The following is a 19362-nucleotide window of genomic DNA, read 5'->3' as shown; positions in this document are numbered from 1 at the left end:
ACAGTACATTGCTAGTCTTTTGTATCACCTTGAAATTTACCATCATTTCCATTTGTTTATCATGTTTCAGGAGGTACAGTCGGAGGATGTTCCGCAGCTTTCATGGCGAGGAATAAATTTATATCAATTACAGATGTAATTTTGTACGAACTTACACCACAACAGCAATGTGATCTTGCTGATGCAATCCGTAAATGTTTTAGCCCTGTTAATATACAAGATGCAGTTCAGTTTGCAATAAATGTTGCTCAAAATCCTTCTGTGGCTACAACTGTAGCTATGACTGTAATTACGTTTCTTAATTCTCAACAAGGCATGAAGATTGTGGACTGAACTACATAGTATAATTAGTTTTACAAGCTATGTCAGTAATCAGATATGTTTTGTGATAAAAATTTAGAAATATTCTTGAGAAACTGGATATATTTTTCACATAGATGCTAATATTTGCTGGTATTGCTACGAAATTCAGGTTTAGTACATTTTTTTACTGGCCTTGGTATGGTATTTCGATCATATTAATGCCAATACTACTACAACTGATGATACGTTAATCTCTTACTGCAAATACAGTTCATCGATGAATAACAAAATATTGGCACAATTTCGCAAATTCAACTTTCAACAATGTATCTGAAAGTTTCAAATGGTTCTGTAAACATCAATAATATTTCTCAAGGGCGTTATTTGGCAAGCATCTGGTATATGTACAGAGGCATACCAAAACCTGTGTATGTTACGTGAACTGTATCATTGTATATTTGGGTACCTAGACCACACAATCGCCAAAAATCGCATATAATTAGAATATCAATATTTTGGTTTATTGGTTACCTGAACTTATTTAAACTCTACAACTTTATTCATCACTTCTATAGACAGATACAGATGTTGAACTTGTGAAATTTTCTTGTAAAATATCAAAAATCGTTTAATCCAATACCATAACGAATGCCAGTTCAAATATGACTAGTAAATGTAAGTTGTATGCTAGCCGATACTAACCTAAGTAAAGTAAACAAATAAGTTTACGTGGAAATAATAAAAAAATGTAACTATAAAAAAACCGAATTATACAAAACTGTTTGACGATTGATTTTACACGCCTAAATATACAAATGGTGCATCATTTGCGAAATATGAACAAGCTTCTATGTCAATATCAGTTAAATTTTCAAAGTATTTTTACCACATATATACCAGTAAAATACCAGGTTAACTTAGAAAACGTTCGAAAACTTATTGAAACACATAAAAATTACTACCTCTAGATACTATAACCATAAGTTTGTCCCATTATTGTGCATTAAACACAGAACTAACTGTCGAGTACTGGAAACAAAAAATTTATCAGTTTTGAATGTATATATTTACATTTGTGAAGAGTTTACTTTCTAATAAAGAAATGTGCGATTATACGCTGTTTCCTCAGATACGAAGATATTTAGGCGGCTGATCTTGACCGTGAGACTATAATATTTAGTCGTTTATTAGAAATAAGTTTCAGATTTAATAACCAGCCGTGTTAATTTTTAAAACAATTTCCATGCACAAACGGTTCATACAACCTTAAATTATTTATCAATGTAATACTCAAAGAATATAAGAAATAATTATATCATACAAATAAATCTACAAACTTCAAAAACTTAATGTAAATTAAGAAAGTCTTTTCAGTTCACGATTGACTATAGCATTATTATAAAATGCCCAAATTCTATTGTTAAAAGTTTTTATTCTTCCTCAGGGATATAGTACTCCGGTTCTAGGATTTCAGACTCTCTGGCAAAACCTAGTCCCTAAAAACAAATATACAGTTTATAATATTAATTACATTCAATATGAATGTCGGTATAATAACAGTAACTATAGTTTGACTACTTATGGATGTTCATTTTTTATACAAATGTTCTTACGAGCATAGAGAGGCAAGTAGACACACATAAGCAATCCCTAAAATTCTAGATGTTTTTTGATGGCAAGGGAAAGGAAATCTCGAAATAATTCGCCATAACATTTTTTAGGAATTCTTACCTCTTCGAAAACTGCAAACATTTCTCGGGCAACCGGTAATGATGAAAAGATTGCTTTCAAGTTCCGTTTCACAGGTATTTCTAAAGCATAATCTATTGCCGACCATGTGCATTCCTTTTCGTTTACCTACAAATCAAAATACAATACGATATATACATTCTTTGGTATACTTATATATATGATACATCGAGAGTATTTGGTATTCAGAAAGTAACCAGATACTTAGAGACAGAATCGTCCTACAGCGGTAATGCAGGACATGAAGTCACTTTGACTGATTTGTGCAACCGCTTATACCAACTATTCTCTGAACATCTCCGAAAAAAGGTGATTTGCCATGAATACGTCAATACGCACAACCACTGTCATTTTTAGACAGTATACAACCCTATTATATTATACGTCCACAAGTATAGTTGCAACTAATACTTGAGAATGTATAGTTACAAGATTAAAAAATAAAATATATATTTTCATCAATTACCTGCATTTCAGTTTGAATACTGATTACTGTATTACTGACTATCTCTCCTGTGGTATCAGCTTCAAGAACAATCCTCGCACCAAAAATATCGGAATCAAAAAGAACTTTCAAATCACCCATGGCAACATTTTGCCATATTGAATCGTCATTTTGTTGTGCCAATAACGTCGCCCTTTTTTCAAACATTATTGAATATGACGCTTCGTCGTCTTCTTCATCAATATCATCTTCATTTTCATCGTCGTCTTCATTTTCATCTTCTGGTGGTTCTACTGACTCTTGGTACTTATTTTCTGTTAACAAAAAAGGACAATATCATAGTCATATGTGCTATTTCAAGTGAAGTGTGGCAATCGGCATTCTTAAAAAGGTTGCTATTCATAGACTTTATTTCATCGAATAAATGCCGCTCGATATAAGTTCCCAATGTAGACCACAAAAAAAAAATTAATAACCTTTGGATACACCAATAACCAATTATACGTTATCCCAATTGTTTGATTGGAAAAATTTGAAAATTTTCCGTATGCTACACATTGTTATGAAGAATAAATAGGTAATTACTTGTAGCAGATACTCACCTATCAATCTGACTAGTCTTCGTTCTGTCTTCATCCAATATTTCTTATAAGTTAGTTTTGATAGAAATTTAACATGAATGCTCGCATAGGTCAAAATATGAGCAGCAGAACTTTATTAATCTTGGATTGTAATAATTGGATAATAAGCGAATAAATATGCAGCATTTATAGACATAAACAGATATTTAATATTTTATTAAGCAAATATACCGAATAGTAGTGTTAAATTACGTGGTACTAGATGTAAACATAGTATGTAATAATGGTAAAAACGGGTAGAGCAGTAGGGACAATTAAAATTATTCATGGAGGTGAAGAACACAAGATTCTTTCATGACCGTACCTGCATAATAATATCGACCATTTACCTGTGGTCCAACAATAAATTTAAGTCAATGATCAAAAACTAACAATAAATTTACTGCTAATTTAGAAACGAATTCTTCGCATGTAAAGAAGTTTGATAATTGAATTTGGAATTATTGAAAAAACAAGTTACTTGTTTTTTAAGTCAATTGAATTATTAAATTGAAATTCATAAATTTAAGCAGCGGTAAAAATATATTCGTTCAATCAAGAAATTCGTATACTATGAGAAATAATCCAAAAAAGTATGTTGCAATCGTGTATTAAGCCAAGCCAAACCAAATTAAATTTGATCAGCAATTGTGTTAGTATTATTTTATTTCGACACAAAATACCAGTGCCCTGACGGATGTATGCTGCTGTAGTGAAATCGACCAAGCGTTACATTGTATTTATACTATACACACAATTTAAACTGCAGACGATTTTGTTCGATACAGAATTATTTCTTACATTAGTATAACAATTTTTATCACAAAGCCAGGTACATTTCCAAGCAAAACAGTTTTAGCAGTTGTACTGGTGTAAACTGATAGTACAAAAGAATTAACCAATTAGAAAACCAATACATTCTAGACTGCAAATTAACACAAGGAGATTGTATTTTTCACCACCATATTGCATACTATCAACCGTTCAGACATCTGTATAAAAAAAATTATAAAAAAAAAAAAAAACAATCACAAATTCAGAATGTCAATAACAAAGCATGGAAATATACATAAACCTTGTCTTCAGAATTGCGAGTACCATGAAGATAAAATCAATAAATGATAAAATATCATACATTACGTTATTGGTTCTGATAGATTAGCTACCTTGGCTGATGTTTTGTCTGTCTCGCAATTCAAGCTGCGCCTTGTCAATGGCTTCCTTGAACTCAGCTGCAAGTTGTGAATTTTTAAATTTAACGGCAAGTTCCTCAACCGCAGGTTCTTCCTCTGCATAATTCATCCCAGCCCAGCACCAAGCTCTATCAGAGCTGTTCAGTGTGTGAAATTCTTGATCTGCTGTCAATAACAAGTTACAGACCACCTTGTGAACTTGTTCTCTACGCAACAAGAGACGATAAGTCCCATGAGCAACATGATGCAATAGTTTCATTTCACCGACACCTCTTTCTTTCCATTCTTTAGTCGAATTAACAAATCTGTAGAGTTTAGCTCGTTGGCAAAATTCTGAAATTATATATAATGAAGTGAACCTGCTATTCAAATTAATGGGTTATTCAAGTGAATATTGGTTGGAAGTAATAATGTATTATATCTCTGTGTGACGAATGCCATAGTCATGTGGAACAGGATTTAAGGTTGTAGGATTTGTACGCTACGAAAAATATAATAAAAATTTCAGAGAAGGTTGAATTTCTACTTTGCAAAATTTTCTAAGAGATGCAGGAATTTTCAGTCATCTTAAGTCAATCTTCAAAGGCACTTTGTCCAGTATTACTGACTTAGTGAAATTTCACAGTTATGTCAGCGATAGCATCAAGTACATATTCTATAGACCAGCGTAACATTCTATTGAGGTTTTTCTATACCAAATATACTGAATTGATACTTTTTTCACTCAGAGGGTTCTAAAACTTTAAGTGAAGTTAAATTATTATTTAGTATTCCACTAAGGATGGCCGGTAAACGTTAGTAAATTTCTAACCTCTTTCCTCATCTTCTTCTCCAGTGCGCACTTCAATGGCATCTGGTAGAGGTACTATTGGCTCAAAGTGTGGATCGTGTTCTTCACCGTTGTCATTTTCCTCCACCTCTTCGTCATCATCTTTACTCTTTCCTGTTGTATCTTCCTTTGGTGGATGAGGTTGAGGTGCATTAGTATTCACTGGCTTTTTAGTGCCAAATACTGAGGTGCCCGCTCCGACAAATGAAAAGTTTGGATCTGAAATTTGCTTCGTTTCTTAAAAAAAGTTTATTTAAAATATATGAATAAACTTTTTTCCTTGCTACAATATCAAGGACAACAACTGTTGAAGTAGACATACCTTTTTGAAAAGCTGGTTGTTGTGGTGCGTTGGCAGCAAGTGTTGAAAAAGTTGTAACATTATCCGTTGGCAGAAAAGAAAATGCATCGGTTTTCTTATTGTCCAAAGTATCTAATTTTAACCCAAATCCACTTGATCCCAATTCTTTGCTTATTGTACTGCCAAACATCGAAGTAGTGTTATTCTTAGGACCAAATATTGAATTTGTACCAGCTGTCGAAGGCATTTCGCTATTACTATTCAAAGTGGATTGGTTGTTCGCAATAGATCCAAAAACAGGTAAATTTGTTGTCGACTCATTAGACAGTCCTTTGAGTATTTGAGTTTTGTCCGATTTGGAAGATGCTGTTGTACCTGTTAGTACAGTATTAGATTTCGGAGCACCCATGCCAAAATTGATGAACGTGTTATTTGTAGGATTCTGAGTATTGCTGAATACTGTGGCGGCACCAAAACCTGGTGTTGCTGACTTAGCCCCATCAAATATAGATGGTGTAGGAGCAATATTATTGCCAAATACAGGATTTCCTGACCCAGAAAAAATATTAGATGTTGGTAACGTTGTTGGTGTTACAAAGCTGGCAGGGCTACAAATTTTCAAGTCATCGAATGGTTTGGCATCAGTCCCAGAACTTGCCGTCTTTTCAGTTGAACCACCAAAAGAAAAAACATTAGCACTACCTGTGCCGGACCCCAAGATTGGCACAGTAGAGGTAACAATAGAATTAGTTTGATTAGGTGAGGGCTGAAGTGTAAAACCACCTAGTTCGGAAGCCTGAGACGTTGTTGTCATCATTGAATTACCTCCTTCAAAAATAGGATTACTTGTTGCAGGTGTTCCAAAAGATATAGTAACTTTGGGTGAAAAAATATTTCCAAGTGCAGATGGTGTCACGCTTGGTGAACTTGTAGTGGAGCTAATACCTCCGATCACATTTCCTACTGGCTTGCCAAACAAAGTAAGTGTGCTTGCAGAGCTGGTCGATGTTGATGTACTGCTACCAGTCAATTTTGAAGATGTTGTCTTCAATTCTTCAAGACCAGGAAGACTAGTCGCTGATGTTGCGTCATGAGATGACGCTGTGGTCGGATTAGGAGTAACAAACAAAGTAGATTTAGAAGGCATTACGACGGTGCCAACAGGCCATTTCTTAACCTCAAATTTGGGTGGACTGATAACTGGCTTTGATGTCTCAGGATTTTCACCAATTGCAGATGAGTCTGGATCTCTGCAGCCTATGCACCCAGGACAATCAGGCATGTTTTTGTAGGCATAAAAGTTTTCTGGCAACTTGAGTTTCAATGCAGCAGCCTTTTCTTCCTCTGTAACTGTTTTTTCATAAACAATTTCAATGTCTGAAGAAGAACTGGAACAACCAAACAAATTTTTCCTAATGGTTTCTGGTGATTTTGTACTTGTCTTTGGTTCAGCTTTGTTAGCAGGCGTCTCAACAGATCCTTTGGCATTATTGATAGCAGTCTTAAACTCTTGTGCTATTTCAGCAGTCTTGAATCGGCACGCGAAATTTTCGTGAGAAATATCACCCTCACTGTAATCAGCAGCGTACCATAACCAGGTTTTATCATCTTTAGAAGTAAATTCCATGTCTGAAGTAATGACGTGGTTTAAGCATAATTTCAGAACTTGATCTCTTCTCATTAATAAGCGGAGTTTTCCGGTCTCTCTGTGCTTCAGAAGTTTTATGTCACCCAGTCCACGCTCTTTCCACTCTTTAGTAGCAGACTCATATCTAAATAGTTTAGCTCTGTGACTGTACAGTACAGCCTCGTTTTCTTCACCAGTTTTTACGTCAACTTTATCAGGTAGCGGAATAACTGGAGGGAAATAAACGTCCTCACTCTCAACAACTTCTTCTTCACTCGTTTCATCGCCACCTGGTGACTTCACAGGAGATTTAGGTTGAAACTGGAAATCAAATAATTTTCCTGGTGATCCAAATTGAAACGGTTTTTCCTGATTTTGTGCTACTCCCAAATTTTGAGGAGTCCCAAAAGTAAAAGTAGCACTATCATTCAGATTTGAAGACCCAAACGAATATCCAATATGGATCTTTGCCGTATCACCAGCAGCTTTAGCATCAGATTTAGGTGTACCAAAGGTAAAACAAAGAGCAGGATCTTTTGGTGCAGTCTGTGAAATACCAAATGAAAACGATGGCGCCGATGCAGAGGAGCTTGTGATATTGAAGCCACTAGTTTTTGGTTTAGCTGGCATGGATGGATTCTTGGGTGAATCGCAAGCAACACAATAATTATTTGTTGCACTATTAACAAGGTAACAGTCCTTGCAATCCCAGGATCCAGCGCTAGGCTTGAAAAGCTGTGAAAGCGGAACTTTATCAGATGAAGTAGTACTTTGACCAATCGATAAGGATTTGACTTCTGATGATGCACTGCTTGGGATGGGTTGTTCAGGAGTTACAGGTGATTTTACAAGAGTCGTCTTAGTGGTGTTTGGAGCAGGTGATTCACATGCCAAACATTTACTTTTCGTTGCATCATTTCTAGTGTAACATGCTCCACATTCCCAAGAACCAGCCGCAGGTTTAAACATTTCTGCCAATGACTTATTCTGTTTACTGTCAGCTTTGTCCTCTTTAGATTGTTCTTTTAAATTTTTGTTTGTCATTTTTTGTGGTGCTGCCTCTGTAGGAATACGATCATTTACCATTTTCTTTTGTTGAATCGTCAACACATTGTAGAATTCAGATGCCTGAAAGAGAAATTATTATTTGTATTATATACTATAATTTGATATCACTAATAATTTTCATGCAGCTAAAAATTGTTATAAGGTATAACTGTGACCTGCACTTGAGAAAGTTATTCCCTAAATAGGGACAAATATCAGTTCAATGTTGGAGAATTTACTTCATCGTACTATTTTCATTACAGATGTAAGCTAAAAGTCCTTGATTTCTCCAATTTTACAAGGCGCAATGTATTATAGTCATTAATGAGTAAAACTAACCTGATCAGCTGTTTTAAAACGAATTGCGAACATTACTGGAACAACTTCTCCTTCGCTATAATCTTGAGCACACCAATTAACAGCTTTATTGTTTCCAGCCATAAATGAAAATTTTATTTCAGACAGCAGCAAATGATTACAACAAACTTTGAGAACCTGTTCCCTACGCATTAGCAAGCGAACTTTTCCTGTAGCTGGGTCGAGTAAGATCTGAAAATAATTTAAGGAGTGTTGATTGTAAAAGTACTAAGTATTATATTTCGTAAATAATTTACAGCATTAATTTAATAACGTTTCGAAATTTACGATTGTATGTGTTGGTTCTTTAATCTTACTTTCATTTGACCAATTCCTCTTTCCTTCCATTGTTTGGAATCACTGTCAAACCGTAACAATTTTGCACGTTCTTGAAATAGAACAGTTTCCCCTTCTTCACCAGTAACTACCTCAACAATGTCTGGTAGAGCAATGACAGGAGAAAATTCAGCAGTTGGGACAAATTCGTCCACTTTATCTTCTGGATCTTTAATTACATTCTGGTCAAGACTTTGATGAGATTTCTCAGGTGATTTACCTGATAAAAGAATATTTTACCGTATTATTTTACCTATGTAACCCAGTTTTGATAACGGTATGGAAAAAAAAAAAAAAAAAAAAAAAACAAACGTATTAAGTGGTAACTACGTACAAAATAAGCGTAATATTACTACCAATTTGAATGGGGTAGTGGAGGTTTTCATTATAGCAGCTGTTAGTTATAGATGGTCATTGCATCATTCAAGTAAAACTTACCATATAGTCAAATACTTGACTGAGTATATTAATTTCGGTTAAAAAGTTTATCCCTAAGTAAGTTTTATTTGAAAGATTAAATAACCAGCCTTCACTACTGGTAAACGATTGGCACAAAATAACGTTGGAATTGTTGAATAGCATTTTTGGAAAATTTTTCTATAATAGATCTACTTTATATTTTAATAGTTTACAATGATTTATAAGTTTTTTACTACGAAGAAAAAATAAACTCTTCCAAAATTACTGGCTTCCAAATGCTAGTTGATTTTTCATCTGACTCAAACCATATAAACTCTATTCAGCTCTATTCATGAAATACACATTTATTTAAAGGAGTTCATCCCTATACAACAATATTCATGTTCACGTAACTAAATATATTGAAACTGAGTATTCAATTCATGATGATATTAAAAGTTGTCTTCTATAAAGGTTCAAATATTTTTTAATGACCAAAATCATGTTAATGCTTTTGATACTAATAATTAACTAACTGGTTTTGAAAGAAATCATCGAAATTTTCCATAAATTCACACTAGATGATTATAGCATACAGTTTTTTTGGAGATACAGGAAAATAGCTTTGAAGTTGCGATGCGTCGAAATACATTACTGACAAATTAACACTGTGTAAATATGAAGTAAGTTGAATTTGCTATATTATGTAACGTTATGTTATGATAGCTTCTTCAACTGGATCCCAAGTTATTTATTGTATTTAGTTATAAATAGAATTTAAAAATTTTATAGAATTTTTAAAATAACTTTCAACTATTGAAATTAGTTGGTATAGACGTATTTAGAAAATATTGATAACAATGTCCGAAATTTCCTTTGATTATACCCAAAAAAATTCTTTACAGGTAGATATTTTTTTTTAAATTGCAAGGAAAAAAAAAACGAGAAACTAACACAACATGCAAATCTACTTATGACTACAGATATCACCACAGCCACAACCACTACCCTAACTACTAGTATCACTACATTTAACTGCAACTACTGTGTGAACGTTTTCGCATACCAGTAGTGACTGCTGCTACCAAAGTAGCTGGTGCAGGAGCATGAGGGCGCCTGAGTGGCGTCCGGGGGGGAAATAATGTAATTGGTGACGTACTACCTACAAAATATAAACAGATGTTTGCACCTTTTACAGATTTGAAATTTTGTTCTCTATTCTACGGTTTCAATGTTCAGAAAGTAAAAGGTAAAGTTCCGACGATTGCGTGGGGATCCTTACATAGAAGAGAAATGCAAAAGAAAACACTTAGCACCTAAGATGTAAAAAAAAAAAAAAAAGATAAAACATAATTATGCATACCAGTTATAGGAGTTTCTGTTTCAATTGATTTCTTCAGAGACAGAACAGTTGACGTCGTAGCTTGATTGGGAATATTGATCACATTAGGCACATTTACAGCAGCAGCAGCTGGCAAAGTTGGTCTCCCGAATGAAAATGCAGGAGTTGGATCAGGTTGCATAGTTTTGATGAATGTGAATCCAGTAGGTTTTGAATGGGTAGACTTTTGTGCAACATTGGCACTAATGGATGCTGTAGTAGTTACTTCAATATCAGCAGGTAATGACACAATTGGAGCAAAGTCACGAATTGATTTATGACCAGTTTCTGAATACGACTCGTTTGAACTTTTGGTTACGCTAGTTGACAAGATGCTTGCATTTCCACTGGACTTTTCGGTAACAGCCAAATTCGTTGGAATGGTTGTCGTCAAGGTAGTAGATAATGGTGGTAAGTTTACAGTAGTTGGAATAGTTGCTTGCAAAGGCATCGATATCTGATAATTGTGTGGCACATTTGATACTGGCTGGCCTCCGCCCAGTCTATGGTGAGCAGGAACAGTAACACTCAACATTGGTTGAACAGATGGTACTGTTGTCGGTAGAGTATCTGAAGTAGTTATTACAACGTTAACTGGTGGAGCCTTGGTAGGAGCAATATCATTGACTATAGTGTTATCATTCTTTGCAGTATCCAGTCTCTGTCCTTGAATTGGTAGCGATTGATCAGGCATAGAAATTGAATCAGGCACCTGACTCGGTAGTCTAGGAGTGAAAATTCCTTGCTGAATTATATTGTCCATTATTTTCGGCATTGTACCAATCTTCTGATCAACTGGCGGCCGAGGATACAAAGCAGGCATTGGGTACACACTAGGTGGATACAGCGTTGGAATATGTGCAGAAGGATCACTGAATGGTAATGTGCCTTGATAATATCCTTGCAGTGCTGCGGGAGGATACACGAGCGTAGAATAAGCTGGGTGTCTTGGTGTAGGTGAAAACATATTTGCAGGAAATGATGGAACTGGTCCTGATGGTTGGGGGGCTACAGCCGGACCATAACTCAAATCTCCATAGTCTTCCTCACCTAATACACACAAATCTTCTTCAGGGTTTGGAATTAGAGATGCAAGGCTTGGATTATTGACCGGGCGTTGCTTTTGAGTCTCTCTTCGTAAGTCAGCTACTTCTTTCTTCAATTCTTTCAATTGTTCCCCTACATCTTTTTTCAATTCCTTCAATTGTTCTACCACTACCTTATCTGTCTCTGAGAGAGCTTTCATTTGATCCATTATCGTTTGTATACCATTGTCCCTAGAGTGTATCAGTTGACGAATTTGAGCATCTAGGCGTTCGGGACTCGGTCTTGCTTCCTGAATGGTCAAGAAATTGACTAAAATGAGGAAGCGTAAATCCAGGATACAAATAATTTGTAAAAATAAATTTTGTTCCTAACACCATTTAATTACATATCGTCAAATCAGAGACGAAAAAGGAATAGTAACTTATTCGTATTGTGATCGAAAGTAATTTGTACATTTAGAATCTTTTAAGAAATCATAACTCACAGTTCGATTGCGTGATAATTCCAAGATGTCTTGGTGTTGGGGCTTGCAAGGTGTGCTAGACTGATTTGGTGTCCGGTGCGTAGCCCTCTGAGGTGTATTAGATTTGTGAACATTACTGCTTGGACCATAGGAAGTATTTATAACAGCGTGATCTCCACTATGGGCAGATGAGTAGCTCTCATCAGACAATTCATCGCACTCGTTCCTGTTGACTGTACACGCGAATAATTGAAAACATATTAGAACGTACTGATATTATAAATGTATCATAGATGAAGTGAAGCAATTCGTTAGAAAAATTAATAATCACAAACATGTCGACCACTGAAAATAGTCAAGTGAATTCCTTGACCTTTTCCTGACTTTCCTGATCACCCGAATTATAATTTTTCTCCAACTAACAGTCTAAATTCGAATATCCAGGAAATACAGCTCTGAATCGATCGGTATTCAAAAACACGTTTGCAATCTATGTAATGGCTATGGAACCGAGCACATGGAGAATTGTCATTTTTAAAATTTTGCTTTTTAGCAAGGAAAATTTGATTCTTCCACTCTCCATATCACCATAAAATTCCCTGACCATGTTTCGGATTCTCTGATTTTACCATGACCAGTGGCCACCATAAAAAATACTCTTTCATTACATTTCAAGATTTGTGGATGAGTAAGGTTCTCTGCTTGTGAAATTAATTTTACATGCCGTGCTTCAAAACACATATATTTACTATGAAAAAATTAAATTTCACGATAAAATAGAAGCAAACTTACGATCATTCCTCCATAAATCAGGATCAATGCGTTTCAGTTCATTTTCAATTCCAGAAATATGCTGGCAAAGCTCTGAATCCAGTGGGTGTTTCGGATTGGTACCTGGACTGCGTAAACGATCGAGAGTTAAATAAAAGCAATCTCGAGCTTTTGACAACATGATAATATGCTGTGAACGCATTTCTGATGTCAAGCTTTCCCTGGGTAATGAACTAACGAGCTCATCGGCAAGTGTTTTATAGATCTGAAAGCATTATAAACTTCATGAGTTTACAAACCACAAAAGTGCCTAACGAAGTTATTGGCATTATTATCAAACCAACCTGAGCTTGCTGGAAAGAGGCCTCTGGGCATTTTAATGCTCTTAATGCTTCAATTGCTTGTTCATATTGTTTATTTCGTTGATATTTTTGAGCTAATAGCAATCTACCTTCTTCCAAAGCGTTTGTTAATTCCACGTTGTTCATATCTTTCCTGTTGTAAACAAAATAAATCTCATTAATTAAACGACATTGACAAATTATGAAAGAATAATACAAACACAACTATTGGTAGACATCCTAAGTAGACTTCATATTCTTAGATTCAATCACAATGTGAAGAATTACAAATCACATACTGACCCTTGATAATCAAACAATTTCGTAGCTATAGTACGTATAGTCTGATTATTTTGAAGTCTCTCTAACAGAGGAACAGCTGCAGACCAATAAAGTTCACAGCGAGCCTCCAGTGCTGGAATATCACTGTGTTCTTCATTTTTTTCTTTCATCACTTTAACCTAAGATGATTAAAGAAACATCGTAGTATTAATGATCAATATTAGTCATTTTCCAAAAAGATCTATAATCCTGATAAAAACGTACTCTGTGATGGAAGATACGTGCCAAATGGACCAAGAGACACGGATGTAATCCATGATTGTCTATGCAACGAACTACCTCAAGACCGTGTTGTAATATTTGTCTTATTTCTCCAATCTCACTTCCAACTCCTTCCTGGTCTCGATACATCCTGTATGCTGCTGTCCACCTATTGTTAAAGATGATATTGAGGCTTAGTCAATACAGTGTTATATCACATATTATTAAGTTCAGATTGCGTTAACTGTAACTTAAAACATGTCCCAAATATTTATGTATTCAAAGCATTGTAAAGGAGAAGGATCTGTCTATTAGCCGAAATTTGATATTACACTATGTTCGTCAATTTCTCCAACTACAAATACTATTTATACTGCTTTAGTAGTTTTGTTGTAAGATGAAATTTTAAAAATATTATTTTTACCAGCTAAGAAAATCAGTATCCTTCTCGGAAAATTGATTTTTTATGCTAAAATTTCATCATTCATTCTAAGGCATCTGCAATGTAAGTGTATAGCATATAAGAACATATATTATGGAATTCGAATATCAGGTGAAAAGAGAACATAAAGCTGTTAAATATTTATGGAAGCGCACCATCGACTCATCTAATTGAAATACTTGCATATATAAGTTGATAATGGGTTAAAAAAATCTTATCATGAATTATTAAGACACGAATAAAAATCTATTCAAAAATAGTTATAACTCGAATATTTGAAATACTGGAATAATTATAAGATAATTTTTTCCACCTATCATATCAGTAAGTGTAAGTATGGATGGTTCTTTGAATCCTCGAAAGTCACAAGGTGATTCTTTTCGAGTACAATCATTTATGATACCCACCACTTCTCTTGAGTACTGCTACAAAGTGAGTTGGTGATGTCAGCTGGTAGAGTTGGCAGCCTGTCGGGACTCCAGAACCCACTCCGTTGTTGATCCTCCACAATGACAGAGGCGCACAAAACTGTCACACAATCATACACGTACATACACATACATCCATGCGTTCGCACAAAGAGAATATATAATTAAAAAATCAAATGTGTTTAATATTTTGAACGTGTGCATCTGATTACTTGTCAACGAAAAAGAATATCAAATCCAAATATATCAAGAGCCACCAGCAAATCGCGATTAAACCTTCTAAAAAATAATCTTATACATACTTTTATGTAGCAGAATTGTTTTATTTACTATTGATCAAGAAATGCACTGTAGATTCGGTGGCCGACTGAAATAAAACACTACTCTAATCTCAAAATATAGTAGAACAAATAAAAAGCGATTCACACCCAGTTCAAATCAATACTGATTTGTATTTGTCTATATTCATTTCGACTGACCTATCGCTAACTTGAAAACTTTCTGTAGTGTCAATAGTAAGGTAGAAACAAGTGTGAGGAATCTATATATACATGGCACACATTCTACAGCAGTTCGTCACATTTTCATCCCATCTCCTCAGAATACTTACTGACTAAAATACTAACCTGCAGCATTCAAAAATGCATCGATATCTAGCCGACTCAAACTGTCTGCTCCTCCATGGCTCAGATTGTAGACAGAAAACTGCAATTCGGGGAATATGTGGCAATATTGATGAGGTTGAGGGCCAATAAAGTTGTTGTGATTATTATGATGTGGCCGATGTTTGATGCCCAACCAAACTTGATGGTGTAATGAGCTTGGCCAAACCTCTTCTGAGACTGGAACAGAATTACAAATGTATTTAATAATTCATGCCAATGGACTTCTTGGCGTAAGGTCTCGTGATTTGGCTTGCATAATATTAACAGACAACTGTCAGTGGCTAGGAATTTCAAATTTCATCTGTGAATAAACATTGCTCGGCAGTAAAGGCATAGCTTGGTATAACAAACCTTCGTCATGATGTTTCAGCTCATTATATGTGCAAAGCCTAAGTGAAGGATTTGGAGAAGAATGATTGGCAAAGTATGAGCTCTTCATCAATTGCTGTTGCACCCGACTTACAAATATTCTCTGCAAAAAAATTTTTTAATTAAACTCAATGCATTTGATACAAGTCTTGTCTCAGATTGTCAGAAATATTCTGTAATTAATAAATACACATCTATCAGGTGAAAAAACTATCTTTTACCTGATAAACTCGTTCCCTCCAAGCACCAGTACAAAATTTGTCAATTTTGTCTAAGAATCTTTTTGTATCATTTCTTGCATAGTCTTGAAGTACATGTCCTAGAAAATATTTTGTTTGCTAGAAGTAACTATACCATTACAAAAGCAAGTAGACAAAAAGTATTACACTCGTATCCTATCTATGTACCAAATTACTGAGGCGATTTGATGAGGATTATAACTTACCAGCTTGACTGCATCTGTAAGATCCTTCTCGATACCATAGGTTAACTTGAGCTCTGCGCAGATCCTTCAGTTTTGTTGCCCAAAGCGCAGTAGGGTCAGGTGGATTGGTATGTAGCGCACATAATAGAAGTGGAGAGCACAACCGACCTGCTTCACTCCAACTCTGATGCTCACGCTTAGTTTTTCGGAGCATGAGACATGCTAAATGCAAGTGTAATTGGCCCCACATGTGCGCAAACATATGTTCAGCAAAAGTGGGATCGTTTGAAAGTTTCTTATGATGCTCTGCTTCTGTCAGGTTTTGGTCGAAACTAAAATTATACACAAAAGTATCTTATAGATGTGTGTAAACTGAAAATGGATAACTTCTGAATACTTGAATGCATTGAACTGCTGATAAAACCTAAAAATTTCAGACGCACTTGAAGTTCTCGATTTTGTGTACTTTATAACTAATATTAAGATACTAAAGAGTTTAATTACATAGTAAGGTCTTTTAATTACTATTTGCTAATTCTTTAGTTACCACTTTCTCACTTTACTCACTTCAATATTGCCTGTGCAACTTCGGGGATAGATTTTTTTGGTCCATCACCCTGCTCTTTAAGAGACAGAGCGGCAAATCTTTCAAGAGCTGAAATGTATAGCATCCAGAAAGTCCAATCAGAAGACTTGCTGTCTTTGCACTTTCCAAACAATTCACAAATTGTTTGATACCATGAGATATTATCCCTAAAGGTAAAGGTTGATTCCACACCCATGGCATGTTTGTATCCATCCTCGAGTCTATTTTTCACCATGTAATGGTGCAATAATTTGACACGCAATGTTACATCTTTTGGTCTGGCTGACAATTCAGCTGGAAAAATAATTCACAATGTTGAGAATTGCGAAAAACAGGCTTTCAAGCAGTGAACTGGAATTGTTATTGTGAATCATGATAACTTTCCATTGCAGACAGTTCAATTAAAACTATACTAGTGACTTGATTCATTGTAAAAAAATGATTCAATGCAAAAACCTTAATTTCAAATACTTGTAATAGCACATACAACTAGTTTGTGTGAAAATTTATAGGACAGACTTAGTAAGAAGTAGGCAATTTTCGAAATTTTAAGACATTCCTACAGCAAAGAAAAATGAATTAAATGGAATCTTAGTAGTAGGATTCACATAATTACAATTTATATAATAAACTTACATGCTATAAGTGCTTCAAGATCTTCGGCATTATCATTTGGTCTATCTACAGTTAGTAGTTTTTCTTTCAGCTGAAATACGACAGGATGATGCGGGAACTGTTTGTCTGCTCTTTCCAACCAATATCTGGCTCTGCTGACATCCATCCCTACGTCTGTGTCTGCCAGAATCTCACAAACTGTTTCATAAAACAAACATGTACATTAAGCTAAATACAAATGATGTCAGAAATATTATTTATAGCAATAAACCTATAGTTAAATTAATTTCGAGCAGAAAAATTTCTAGTCCTAAAACTACAGCTATACTTTTTTGGTGAGTGAAACAGATTAACCCACCTTTCAAGACTAGATCGTCTTGTTTGCCATCAATTTCAAGGGAGCATTTGTATTTTGCTAACGCAGCTTCTTTCTGACCAAGAGCCTCGAGGGTTTGACCTAGTAGTTTATGTGCGTTAGCTGAATCTTCTCGCACTTCTAGGTAACATGACACGTATCTCCTTGCGGATTCGTAATCACCAACTTGGTAATAAAGTTTAGCAATATTGTAACATCTCAGGTTCCTCTGTAATTTATATTAAATTTTTACTTTGGAGATAATGAACTCTAAAACCTAAACTCGTAAGAGTTGGGTGAAGGAAACCTAGGGGTGGTCAGCAATTTTTTATAATGATGCTCTAACTTTTATTTTAAATAAAGTAAAAAATACGACTTTAAAGATATGTTTGAGATAAATAAAAACGACGATAAATTATCTGGAATTATAAGCTTAAAAAGTGTAAAAGAATTTTCCTGATCAAAAATTGTATCCTAACCACCTTAGCAGCCATTTCAAACAACTTAATTCCTAGGTTTAAAGACTGTGTTGTGGTTTTAGATAGCCATAAGTATGATAATTCATTTTAATAAAGCTCTTCATTTTTAAATTTTATATACAAGTTAACACTACTAATACCTCAAGTTGAGTAAAAGGTTAAGAAGGCCAGCAGAAAATATGATGTCTTTACAACCCTCTAGGAAAAAACCTTCCACTTGAGTGTAAATTTGCACCGTTAACTTTTTTCTTATGGCAATTTAATATTATTTATTAGTTACGGGTATGAATTTACACCCAAACTGTTTTTTTTTTAATTTTATCCAAGGGAAATATAGACCAAGGTTTTTTTGTCGTTGACAGCCCCAACCGAAATCATTCGTCTTCTACGCGGACTCGTCTCATATGCGGGTAAGCAAGGCAAACACCCTGAAATACTGTCTCGGAATTGGGGGTCGTCTTATATGCGGGGTCGGCTTAGACTCCGAACAATAAGGTAATTTAAGATACATGTATTATATATATTTGAAGGTAGAAGCTTTTTGAAGAGTACATTGGCAATTGTCTCTTATTGGATAAAAAAGTCAATGATGAACAAAGAGATAATGAAGTAACAACAATCCAGCGTGCGATGGATTGTCCAAGAATAATCAGGAAACCGCAAAACATTGGTTAGCCCGGTTCTGGAATGGCATGAGAGATGCAAATCATATTATGTGTGGATAACAGGTTATGTGTAGATAAGTGTGAGTGCGTGTTATATCTACAGAGCTTCCGAGCCAGTACTTAAGGCCTTGGAATGAATAATAATATATAAACATGCGACATTGTGCAAGTCGATGACTAAAAATAAATTGAAAATAGCTAGATCATAAGCTGGCATGAGAAGATGATGTGGTTCGGTAGAATTGATACAGGAATTAGATCGAAATGCAGGGATCACTTCTGGCGGGACGATCGACATTTGCATGTGCATGTACGGTGACTCGGTGGTACTCATCATACACCGCGTAACGAGAATAACCTCCTACCTCATTTTCCGTCTTCAGCTTTCGTAAAATATCTTGCACGTGGCGATCAACGCTCTTCTTATCGTGGAACATGATTCCACAATATTTCGAATTCCTTTTGCTGTTCTTGCCGCACAGTTAAAGGATGAAAAATATCGTTAAGACGAACCACCGCCGCCTCACCGTGGACATCACTATTCAAACGAACTTCTTTACGACAGTTGTACCAACCAACTCT

The 19362-nt window shown here is 35.1% G+C and overlaps 2 protein-coding genes across 6 annotated transcripts in view; one reads left to right on the top strand and one right to left on the bottom strand.

Annotated features, from left to right (window-relative positions):
- Nucleotides 1–1416, top strand: part of LOC124217399 (protein Nazo) — an 8691-nt gene extending 7275 nt beyond the window's left edge. For all 3 annotated transcript variants that reach the window (XM_069135487.1, XM_069135486.1, XM_046622910.2), the window contains one exon: nucleotides 71–1416. In XM_069135487.1, the coding sequence (XP_068991588.1) occupies nucleotides 71–333 (263 nt within the window). In that variant the 3' untranslated portion in view covers nucleotides 334–1416. The remainder of the gene's footprint in view (nucleotides 1–70) is intronic.
- Nucleotides 441–19362, bottom strand: LOC124217393 (E3 SUMO-protein ligase RanBP2). Of its 3 annotated transcripts, none has more exons than XM_069135479.1 (24): nucleotides 19146–19362; nucleotides 17640–17865; nucleotides 17303–17479; nucleotides 16648–16960; nucleotides 16102–16412; nucleotides 15878–15975; nucleotides 15639–15759; nucleotides 15249–15464; nucleotides 14602–14722; nucleotides 13756–13921; nucleotides 13513–13670; nucleotides 13213–13363; nucleotides 12890–13133; nucleotides 12119–12330; nucleotides 10570–11923; nucleotides 10273–10368; nucleotides 8789–9027; nucleotides 8454–8663; nucleotides 5462–8195; nucleotides 5122–5358; nucleotides 4284–4475; nucleotides 2519–2811; nucleotides 2035–2160; nucleotides 441–1799 (listed from the first exon to the last, which is right to left on the bottom strand). In XM_069135479.1, exons 1-24 carry the CDS (start codon nucleotides 19215–19217, stop codon nucleotides 1734–1736), a joined length of 8133 nt encoding a protein of 2710 aa, XP_068991580.1. In that variant the 5' UTR covers nucleotides 19218–19362; the 3' UTR covers nucleotides 441–1733. The 3 variants fall into 3 exon arrangements, with proteins under 3 accessions (XP_068991580.1, XP_046478844.1, XP_046478845.1); XM_046622888.2 differs by having other exon boundaries at nucleotides 4284–4643; nucleotides 19146–19360; XM_046622889.2 differs by lacking the exon at nucleotides 10273–10368 and having other exon boundaries at nucleotides 4284–4643; nucleotides 19146–19360.

The sequence above is a fragment of the Neodiprion pinetum genome, chromosome 4 (assembly GCF_021155775.2).
Source record: "Neodiprion pinetum isolate iyNeoPine1 chromosome 4, iyNeoPine1.2, whole genome shotgun sequence".
In the NCBI taxonomy this organism is placed as follows: Eukaryota; Metazoa; Arthropoda; class Insecta; order Hymenoptera; family Diprionidae; genus Neodiprion; species Neodiprion pinetum.
This window is presented reverse-complemented; position numbering and strand designations above follow the sequence as displayed.